The 12124-nt window shown below is 35.7% G+C and overlaps 1 protein-coding gene across 10 annotated transcripts in view; it reads left to right on the top strand.

The window, feature by feature from the left end:
• The window catches only part of ESRRG (estrogen related receptor gamma), a 595534-nt gene extending 587747 nt beyond the window's left edge, over positions 1-7787 (top strand). For 9 of the 10 annotated variants that reach the window (XM_058430555.1, XM_058430554.1, XM_032136353.2 and 6 more), the window contains one exon: positions 3862-7787. In XM_058430555.1, coding sequence (XP_058286538.1) covers positions 3862-4106 — 245 coding nt within the window. In that variant the 3' untranslated portion in view covers positions 4107-7787. The remainder of the gene's footprint in view (positions 1-3861) is intronic. The other variant, XM_058430557.1, reaches the window with a different exon arrangement.
• Positions 7788-12124: the final 4337 nt, after the last annotated feature.

The following is a 12124-nucleotide window of genomic DNA, read 5'->3' as shown; positions in this document are numbered from 1 at the left end:
CAATTCCATACTCAAAATGACATTTGGCACTCTTGAGAAAGTATTGCCCAGAATGGTCTAAAAGTCCAGAAGAAAGTTCCCAAGCAGAACTTAGGTATTTTGGAGTAGCTATGTCTGTGCACACAATGTTTAATATTTTCTTCTTCTTTTTCTTTTTTTTTTTTTTTTTTTGAGACGGAATCTGGCTCTGTCACCCAGGCTGGAGTGCGGTGGCACGATCTCGGCTCACTGCAAGTTCCGCCTCCCGGGTTCATGCCTCAGCCTCCCGAATAGCTGGGACTACAGGTGCCCACCGCTACGCCTGGCTAATTTTTTGTATTTTTGGTAGAGATGGGGTTTCACCGTGTTAGCCAGGATGGTCTCGATCTCCTGACCTCGTGATCCGCCTGCCTCGGCCTCCCAAAGTGCTGGGATTACAGGCGCGAGCCACCGCGCCCAGCCCACAATGATTAATATTTTCTAACATAGAGAAGGGCAGTATTTTATTCAAGGGAAGATATAAAAATAAAATCTTCTTTTTCAGTGGCTCTGTCTTATTAAATTTGCAGCTACAAGGATGATGATATTTAGCTATCTTCCCAAAGTAAGTGATCTGAACTAGACACATTTTTTTAGGATCTCTTTCACAGAGTAAAATATTGGAAGTTTTGATAAAGTTCTATTTTATTATTAGGTGTTAGACTTAATATATAGGCAGTAATATGTGTGTCATATACACTCTGGTTATCTTTTGAAATATTGATTCTTTTAGAATAGCATTTGCTTGTCTTATTGTCTAATTCAGTAGTAGTTCTTAATCCTGGCTTGGCAGTAGAACTACCTAGAGTTTTAGCAATGCTGATGTCCTAGTTCTGGTCTCTGATTTCATAGATCTAGACTTGGGCTCAGTATCCAAGGTTTTTAAGAGCTCACCCATTGTTTTTAATATGTAGCCTAGTCCTGTCTAGTTAGTTCATAAACTTATGGTATCCATTAAGTTTAGCTGGTTCCAATTAGCACAAATACTAGGACTATTTCCTTTAAAGCATAGTTAAAAAGAAACCAGCATGAACAATGAAAACAAAATAATTACATACATTAATGCCAGTTGTATTGAGCCTGGCGTCAATGTGTAAATTTAACCAAAAGAACAAAACAGAGATTAAAACCATAGATCCAGAACTTGAACTAGGATCCCTAATGGAGATTAATATTTTCTTCAGCAGTCTGCCAGCTGAATCATTGTCTAATTAAATAGTTCAGATTTAGTGAGTTTGCATTTAAAGTATTAGCAGATCTGAGAATGGGTAAAGCTAAAATGAGTTAGAATCTTTTCTATAAATGAGAAGTTAAATTATCATAGTAATTTGATTAAATCATTTTTAAATCTCTCGTGCTAAATCACAGCCTTTAAAGAACAGTTTGAAATCTTAATTGCTGTTTGTGAGCATATCTCTCTGCTATTTGTTCTTGCCTCATTTCCCATGACATCCTATAATATATCTCCTGCTGGGCAAGAGTAGTGGGAAAGGCAAGACTATGGGTAGGGCCGAGGTAACTGTGTAGCTGACTTCAAGCATTTAAAGATATGCCATGTAGAAAAAGGAAATTTATCCTGTATTGTTCTAGTAGTTAGAAACAGGACCAAATGATAGAATTTGGAGACAGATTTAGGAAAATTTAAAGAGGAAATTAATAATAATTAGTTTTGCCTCTTATCAAGGAGAATACTCTACATACTTTTCATATGACTGGCAATGTCTTCGTTAAGAATGCTGTAAAGAAGATGGCTGATGAAGATGGGAGTTTGAATAGGATGTGTTTAGAGGACAATTCATCCCATTTTTTAAGGGAATGCACATTTAGTGTTCTACATTCTAGCAGCATTATTGATTTGAAGAATCCTGAATTTAAACCTGAGTCTGACACCTATTACCAGTGCCACGTGTCTTCTAGGGTTTGGGGAGGTAAAATGAGGCCATGTTCACCTGAAATAGGTGCCTAATAAATGGTAAATGTGTTATTTTTATTCTGGTGTGTTTTTGGTCTAGTTGGAAAATAGTTATTTCAAGTTTGTTTTGTCACTGCAGAGTGTAATTCCCATTTTCTGCTTCCATCTATTACTCTGTTTTCATGTAGAGAGCTAATTATTAGACCCAGGATAAGTTGGGAAAATCCAACTCATCTCTGTTCCCTTATGCACAAGGTCCATATTGCAGTGTTAGAGACTCACCATGGTGTTTCCCCATACCTCCCATTTTTCCTTCAGGTAGCATTTAAGTGCAAAAATAGAGAGAGAGAAAGAATATCTGAGCATGTCACCATCATCTCTATGAATTTTTTTCTGTCCCTAACATTACCAACCCCTAGACAACTTTAGAAATTATGTGTGTTTGTTTCTAAGAGACAGTACCATAGGAGGTGGATGAGATTGTCATGCTGAGAGGAACCAGACTGGAGAGAAGCTGGGTAGAAACAATCCACAGGGAAAGGCCAGGCGTATGTTGGGGAGTGACTTGAGTCCCGCTCCAGGGCACCACTATCAACACTATTTCCCACTTGGAAAAATTCCTTCTTTTTGCTCTGCCAGGCAGAAATTGAGTCTTGAGCAGTAAATACTTATAAGCAACTTTGTTCCAGATTATTCAAAAATTTTTTAAAGAGGTGTCATTAAACTACCTAATGTTAATAGTGGTCAGTTCACCAGTGATGTGGTGGAATGATTCAAAATGACAATGTAAATGAAAAAAACACTAAACAAAATACAAATAAATTTTTAAGACATGCTACTGGTTATCTATCTTTTAATTACTTTGCCATATTTCATTTTTATTATATATTTAGCCACTTGATTGTAAATTACATTCCCTCTCTCTTTTTGTTCATGTGATCTATGTTTGAATTGTATGAAAGATTAGGCTAACTACATATATCTTAGAGCTCAGCATTCTCAGAGAACTAGAATTATTAAACATGAAGAATCCCCCAAAGACTCCATTATGTGTAATTAACAGATAAACTGTCATCAGAATCAATAAAACGTGCTAAATGATTCAAACTTGTATATAATTAAGCGTCTGCTTTAGAGCTGGAGCTGTAACTTTTATTTTTTCCCCACATCTCACATTTCTCACAAGAATAATTTGGCAACCTGTTAACCCTTTCTTTGCTTGATTGAATTAGATTTTCAAATTATTCATTTAAGGGCAAAGTTCACCTTTACAAATGTGAAAAATATTTCAGAACTCAGTGATCTGAAGACACCATTTGTTTTTCATCAGGGAAGTAGACTCTGTAAGGACGCTTTAATCAACTGATACTAGAACATTAAACATCCTAAAAGGATAAATAATTTATTGTAATTTCTGTATAGTGCTAGATTCAATGGAGTCACATGGAGTTCTTAGGATCTTAGTCATCAATTTTTTCCCCTCTTTGGGAAATACTGGCTTTTCCAGGCAAGATCAGAATTTTAAACAACCTTCCCCCACACAGCACTAAGATAATACTTTTAATAGATGGCCTTCCATGGTTGTTTGTTGAGTGAATGAATATACAGCTGGATGAGACAATGAATAAAATAGTCAAGACTGTAATCTGTTAAAAGAAAGCCTTCTCTGGCTCAGCCTGAGGAAGAAAAATACACATTTTAAATCATAGATCTTTTCTAATAATTCCCATCTTCTAAGCTAGTATTAGAAATTATATAGGGAAATTTGGAAAGAAATAGAGATTGTAGAAATGTAAGACTCTGAACAAATCGTAGTTTCAAGCTTAGAGAAGTTCAAAAATAATTAATTTAATAACTAATTTTATAACTCTAGTCTACATAGGTTTGCTATTATTATTATAATTACTTATATCTTTTGCTTCATTGCACAGACTCCATGCACATAGAAGATGTTGAAGCCGTTCAGAAGCTTCAGGATGTCTTACATGAGGCGCTGCAGGATTATGAAGCTGGCCAGCACATGGAAGATCCTCGTCGAGCTGGCAAGATGCTGATGACACTGCCACTCCTGAGGCAGACCTCTACCAAGGCCGTGCAGCATTTCTACAACATCAAACTAGAAGGCAAAGTCCCCATGCACAAACTTTTTTTGGAAATGTTGGAGGCCAAGGTCTGACTAAAAGCTCCCTGGGCCTTCCCATCCTTCATGTTGAAAAAGGGAAAATAAACCCAAGAGTGATGTCGAAGAAACTTAGAGTTTAGTTAACAACATCAAAAATCAACAGACTGCACTGATAATTTAGCAGCAAGACTATGAAGCAGCTTTCAGATTCCTCCATAGGTTCCTGATGAGTTCTTTCTACTTTCTCCATCATCTTCTTTCCTCTTTCTTCCCACATTTCTCTTCCTCTTTATTTTTTCTCCTTTTCTTCTTTCACCTCCCTTATTTCTTTGCTTCTTTCATTTCTAGTTCCCATTATCCTTTATTTTCTTGCCATCTGCCTGCCTACCTTCTTTCTTTTCTTTGCCTACTCTCGTTCCTCTCTTTTCTCATCCTCCCCCTTTTTTCTAAATTTGAAATAGCTTTAGTTGTAAAAAAAAAAAAAAAAAATCCTCCCTCCCCCCTTTCCTTTCCCTTTCTTTCCTTTTTCCTTTCCTCTTGACCTTCTTTCCATCTTTCTTTTTCTTCCTTCTGCTGCTGAACTTTTAAAAGAGGTCTCTAACTGAAGAGAGATGGAAGCCAGCCCTGCCAAAGGATGGAGATCCATAATATGGATGCCAGTGAACTTGTTGTGAACCATACCGTCCCCAATGACTAAGGAATCAAAGAGAGAGAACCAACGTTCCTAAAAGTACAGTGCAACATACACGAATTGACTGAGTGCAGTATTAGATTTCATGGGAGCAGCCTCTAATTAGACAACTTAAGCAACGTTGCATCGGCTGCTTCTTATCATTGCTTTTCCATCTAGATCAGTTACAGCCATTTGATTCCTTAATTGTTTTTTCAAGTCTTCCAGGTATTTGTTAGTTTAGCTACTATGTAACTTTTTCAGGGAATAGTTTAAGCTTTATTCATTCATGCAATACTAAAGAGAAATAAGAATACTGCAATTTTGTGCTGGCTTTGAACAATTACGAACAATAATGAAGGACAAATGAATCCTGAAGGAAGATTTTTAAAAATGTTTTGTTTCTTCTTACAAATGGAGATTTTTTTGTACCAGCTTTACCACTTTTCAGCCATTTATTAATATGGGAATTTAACTTACTCAAGCAATAGTTGAAGGGAAGGTGCATATTATCACGGATGCAATTTATGTTGTGTGCCAGTCTGGTCCCAAACATCAATTTCTTAACATGAGCTCCAGTTTACCTAAATGTTCACTGACACAAAGGATTAGATTACACCTACAGTGACTCTGAGTAGTCACATATATAAGCACTGCACATGAGATATAGATCCGTAGAATTATCAGGAGTGCACCTCTCTACTTGGGAGGTACAATTGCCATATGATTTCTAGCTGCCACGGTGGTTAGGAATGTGATACTGCCTGTTTGCAAAGTTACAGACCCTGTCTCAGAAGGAGCTGTGAGCCAGTATTCATTTAAGAGGCAATAAGGCTAATGCCAGAATTAAAAAAAAATCATCAAAGACAGAAAACGCCTGACCAAATTCTAAAACCTAATCCATATAAGTTTATTCATTTAGGAATGTTCGTTTAAATTAATCTGCAGTTTTTACCAAGAGCTAAGCCAATATGTGTGCTTTTCAACCAGTATTGTCACAGCATGAAAGTCAGTCAGGTTCCAGACTGTTAAGAGGTGTAATCTAATGAAGAAATCAATTAGATGCCCCGAAATCTACAGTCGCCGAATAACCAATAAACAGTAACCTCCATCAAATGCTATACCAATGGACCAGTGTTAGTAGCTGCTCCCTGTACTATGTGAACAGTCTTATTCTATGTACACAGATGTAATTAAAATTGTAATCCTAACAAACAAAAGAAATGTAGTTCAGCTTTTCAATGTTTCATGTTTGCTGTGCTTTTCTGAATTTTATGTTGCATTCAAAGACTGTTGTCTTGTTCTTGTGGTGTTTGGATTCTTGTGGTGTGTGCTTTTAGACACAGGGTAGAATTAGAGACAATATTGGATGTACAATTCCTCAGGAGACTACAGTAGTATATTCTATTCCTTACCAGTAATAAGGTTCTTCCTAATAATAATTAAGAGATTGAAACTCCAAACAAGTATTCATTATGAACAGATACACATCAAAATCATAATAATATTTTCAAAACAAGGAATAATTTCTCTAATGGTTTATTATAGAATACCAATGTATAGCTTAGAAATAAAACTTTGAATATTTCAAGAATATAGATAAGTCTAATTTTTAAATGCTGTATATATGGCTTTCACTCAGTCATCTCTCAGATGTTGTTATTAACTCGCTCTGTGTTGTTGCAAAACTTTTTGGTGCAGATTCGTTTCCAAAACTATTGCTACTTTGTGTGCTTTAAACAAAATACCTTGGGTTGATGAAACATCAACCCAGTGCTAGGAATACTGTGTATCTATCATTAGCTATATGGGACTATATTGTAGATTGTGGTTTCTCAGTAGAGAAGTGACTGTAGTGTGATTCTAGATAAATCATCATTAGCAATTCATTCAGATGGTCAATAACTTGAAATTTATAGCTGTGATAGGAGTTCAGAAATTGGCACATCCCTTTAAAAATGACAACAGAAAATACAACTCCTGGGAAAAAAAGGTGCTGATTCTATAAGATTATTTATATATGTAAGTGTTTAAAAAGATTATTTTCCAGAAGGTTTGTGCAGGGTTTAAGTTGCTACTATTCAACTACACTATATATAAATAAAATATATACAATATCTACATTGTTTTCACTGTATCACATTAAAGTACTTGGGCTTCAGAAGTAAGAGCCAACCAACTGAAAACCTGAGATGGAGATATGTTCAAAGAATGAGATACAATTTTTTAGTTTTCAGTTTAAGTAACTCTCAGCATTACAAAAGAGTAAGTATCTCACAAATAGGAAATAAAACTAAAACATAGATTTAAAAAGAACTGCACGGGCTTTAGGGTAAATGCTCATCTTAAACCTCACTAGAGGGAAGTCTTTTCAAGTTTCAAGCAAGACCATTTACTTAATGTGAAGTTTTGGAAAGTTATAAAGGTGTATGTTTTAGCCATATGATTTTAATTTTAATTTTGCTTCTTTTAGGTTCGTTCTTATTTAAAGCAATATGATTGTGTGACTCCTTGTAGTTACACTTGTGTTTCAATCAGATCAGATTGTTGTATTTATTCCACTATTTTGCATTTAAATGATAACATAAAAGATATAAAAAATTTAAAACTGCTATTTTTCTTATAGAAGAGAAAATGGGTGTTGGTGATTGTATTTTAATTATTTAAGCGTCTCTGTTTACCTGCCTAGGAAAACATTTTATGGCAGTCCTATGTGCAAAGATCGTAAAAGGACAAAAAATTTAAACTGCTTATAATAATCCAGGAGTTGCATTATAGCCAGTAGTAAAAATAATAATAATAATAATAAAACCATGTCTATAGCTGTAGATGGGCTTCACATCTGTAAAGCAATCAATTGTATATTTTTGTGATGTGTACCATACTGTGTGCTCCAGCAAATGTCCATTTGTGTAAATGTATTTATTTTATATTGTATATATTGTTAAATGCAAAAAGGAGATATGATTCTGTAACTCCAATCAGTTCAGATGTGTAACTCAAATTATTATGCCTTTCAGGATGATGGTAGAGCAATATTAAACAAGCTTCCACTTTTGACTGCTCTTTTGTATTGCGTTTCCTTTTTTTCCCCCGCTAAAGAACCAAATTGATAAACACTGCCCTTTGTTGCTTCCGTTCAAAGAGTATCTCTGTGTACCTGTTCCCTAAAAATAAAGTCAGAGTTTAAATAAGTGCTATATAAAGGCTTGTCAGAATGAATTCTAGGGTGCCAAGAGACATTTTGCATATTTAAGAGTATGCAAAGTGTCTCATGGCACATTAGAATTCATTCTGACAAGCCTTTATATAGCTCTTATTTAATCTTAAAGCATCTCCACATCATCCTGCATTACTCAAAATCATCGCCTCTATGTCAATGTCATAACAGAAAACTCTCCCCCTATTTTAAGATCATATTAAAACCTGCTAGAGATACCCATTATTTCCCTCTATCAACAATTAAATCATGCGCTTGCTCCGAGCTCATCGGCAAGCTGCAGGCTGTGTGGAGCAGCAGTGGAGGTGCTGACCAGATTTCCTGAATGGGAAGTCAACAAGCAGAGCTTAGAGATCTGTGTGAATTAGGAGGGGGAGCTGTCTTCAAATTCAAGAGGGTTAAACAGCACTGCTGAAAGCAAATGGCCTTCTCTTGCCTTTTACACTCAGAGAGGTTACAGCCCTTGCTGCTCAGGGTCAAGTTGTAGCTTCCACTGGACCCTCCTGGAGCCATCAGCGAAGTGCTAATATGTGCCTTCGTGGCTTCTCTGCCTATCTTGAGGGTGTTTTGTCATTGTGTTTGCCCACCGTATTTCTCACCTTTCAGAGGTGGTTGGTTCTCTAGAGAAGCAAGCTGATGACACGAAGGCCACCAAACTGAATTGGTTTTAGGGGCATGAGATTACCTAAATGACCAAGATTCACTAGCGAACAAGATAGCTCGGTATTGTATTTTTTATATTTTAATGTCCTTTGAGTGGCAACAGTTCAACATAAAATCTGACATGTTTTACTTTTAATATTTTTTAAATGCTTGGATGGGACTGAAACAATGCAAGATACAAACCTAAAAGGAAAAATCATGTCTGTAATCTTCTAAAGAGGTCCTCATTGTAAAATATGTTAGGCATAAACACACACACACACACACACACACACACAAACACACACACACATACACACACACTTTAAAGAATTCCTATTAGAACCGTCTTGCTGTTTTTATAATTTAAAATTCTTACAGGATAACTTTTCTGGTACTGACATATTTATCATGGATGCCATAGGTGTAAAAGAAAATAAAGTAGGATTTTGACATTTCAGCATGTTGTGTTTCTCAATACATAAACAAATACCTCTGACAAATGCATTATATGTTTGTTTTAAGGGATCACTTTTATTTTCACCAGTTGTTTATAAGCGATTTATTTTTAAGCCAGTGGTCCCCAAATTTGTCTGCATATTGAAATCACCTGGGGAGTGTCAAAAATTCCTGCTCCTCATGTCCCACCCACAGAGACGGTGGTTTTGTTGATCCAAGATGTGGCCTGGGTTTTGGAATGCTTACAAAAGATCTCCAGGTGATTCCAATATCAAGACAAGATGGAGAAACACTTGCTTAACATTTTTATACTTTTCTCAAATAAACCAAAAATAATGAACTTTTTAATATTGGTTCTAAATTTTTGTTAGGGTTTCTTTTTAATAACAAGATGAAAGTACTTAACCTTTTTTTCCCTTACCAAACCAATGAAATGCACTTTGTTTTGACCTCCACAAAACATATGAAAAATATATTTTATTTGGTGACTGCCAAGCCACATCTTCCTGTGATATCTCCATATAAAGATGGAGATGGATAGCTACTCAAAAACTTGTTTGCAGAATATCTCACAACCTCCCCACCCCCAACCGCTTTTTAAATCCTACTCATTTGGCCCATTAATGTGCTTTAGAATTAATTTAGGTGGGATCCAAAAAACCTGTCTTTCCCTATTGACAAACAAAAGAGCAACAAAATGAAAATTTTCATTTCTTGGGAGGACTTCTCTTACCTATATTTTTCAAGTTGTTGATTTAGGTGAGAGGTAGAAATGAGATAGAATGCTTCATCCTTGGGCCTCTGCAAAAAACTTTAGGTGCACTTTGCTTATTATAAAATTTAATTTGTGATTAACTTGTGAAAGAAAAGAGAGCTATGCTTAAGGCTTTTGTTTCATCCACAATGGTTTACATCCTGAATGGACAGCACCGTAGACTAACAGATAAGAAAGTGTCGAAATCAGTGCATCTGGCCTTTCAAATCTCTAAATCCAGCTTCTCATGCCCCCTGGTAGTGTGGAAAAAAACAAAATGAAACAAGTAGCAGTAGGTGGATTGTGTACTGCATCTTATTGTGAAACAAATAGAAAAGAAAGGAATTTCAAAATATAATCCTGCTTTCCCAGGAGTATTTATCTTGTTCTTCATGAAGTTAAAGGTCTGAAATAATGTGACCATCAGGGGCTCAATGTTGCATGTCCATGCCAGTTGGTCCAAGGGCTTGTTATGATGGTAATGACCTACTGAAACGTGAGCTTGGATTGCACAATACAATCGCTACCAGCTCACCCGCTGGGAGAAATATTTTATTATTGTCAAATATCCTCCATAGAGATTTGTTTTGCCTGTTTCTGTTTAAATTAAATTCAAAGCAGAACTGCATTACTATTTCTCTGGAGTATATTTCAGATAAACAACTAGTCTCAAAATTTCGGATTCCTGGCTAGTTCAAATTTGTTTATTAGCAGAAAAATTACAATAGGTGACACCATAGCTGCAGGAATGTTATGATTGCAGCAACACAAGAGATTTACACACTGAGTCTGCGGCCTAAAAGCAAGAACTCCCTTTTTCATTACGGACACCAGCCAGATTAATAATTAACCATTTCATCTATTGTACAATCTTTAAAAAGTACCAATATAGTCATGTATTGCCATAACATGTCCCAGAATTTCAAACATGAGAAACTTTGCTCCAAGTAAGAAGTGTTTTTTGATTTAAGATCATAAACCAAAAGTGTATATGTGTGTACATTAGAAAAAGAAACATAGTAGACATAGCAGAACCCATGAATGAAAATGCTCTTTAAGCATAATATATATTTAACAGTATTATTTTTTAAAAGAACTGAAAAGAGGCTGGGCACAGTGGCCCATGCCTGTAATCCTGGCACTTTGGGAGGCAGAGGTGAGAGGATTGCTTGACCCCAGAAGTTTAAGACTAGCCTGGGCAGCATACTGAGACCCCATCCCCTAAGAAACTAAATATAAAAACAAAAGAATTGAAAACAATGTCTTAGAGTATATGGGATTATTTGGACAATTTTGCCAGAAGTCCTATATCACAACTTTGATGAAGGATTCTGAAACAGTGAAGCTTTAGACTACAAATTTTGTTACATGCAATCAAACGAGAAATGGACTTCACTGTGTGAAAAAAAAAGTGTTTAGCATTGTGAAAATAATAGCAGCCTGTGTGTTTTGCAGTGTGGTGAACTTTGGAGCGCTGATTTTAGGTAATGCAAACAAGCTTTTGGGAGGGGTCGCTAAAAGGGCCTAACAGGAAAACATTTCAGACTATCGGGAGCATTAAATCACACTATTCACACTCCAATTCAATCTGCCATTCTCAGTCGAATTTCACAGTTTTATTGGGAAGTGAAGAACTGTCTGCTATTTTAAAAAAACACATAGAAAGCTAAAGTCACAAGAGCAATTTCCAAAGTGAAGTCTATAGCCATACAAGTGTTAACTTTTTCCCTTAAAATATGGGATTTTATATCATTACGAATGAAGAATACTAGAGATTAATATTAAACACTATTTTGCAGGTATTTTTGTAATAATCTCTCAGAGATTCTTTATATCCACTGACTTTTATTTTGCCTGGGTCTTCCTTTTGAAATCAAAATGAATTGGCCATCCCTAATGTACCAAATTTGTTCATGCTTATAAATCAAAAGATTTGTAGCCTATATTTTTAACTGTACATATAGAAAAAAAGCCACTTTCTCCACAGAAATAAGCAAGTAGTTTAGAGTAATTTCTGTGCTGGTTATTAAGTAAATAGATGTTTAATATGAGTATGGTTTTACACACAAGGAATTCTTTGACACAGGACTTACTTGTTTGGGTTTAATAAGATTTGGTGGTGCTTATACGGGGGAAAAGTGATAAAGAGTAACAGTACGCCATACTGGTTACATGCATAAACTGAGTGTTTAACGTATAGGTTCAAAGCCAACTCTGCCACTAACTAGCTATGTGATGTTATTCCTAGTTAAGTATATTCAGCTTAGATAAATGGGGATAAATATACTATCGAAGGGTTGTTATTAGGATTAAATTAGATAATTTAG

Source organism: Hylobates moloch, unplaced genomic scaffold (genome assembly GCF_009828535.3).
Source record: "Hylobates moloch isolate HMO894 unplaced genomic scaffold, HMol_V3 SCAFFOLD_18, whole genome shotgun sequence".
NCBI lineage: Eukaryota > Metazoa > Chordata > Mammalia > Primates > Hylobatidae > Hylobates > Hylobates moloch.
Note: the sequence above shows the minus strand (reverse complement) of the source record. Positions and strands in the feature narration are given on the sequence as shown.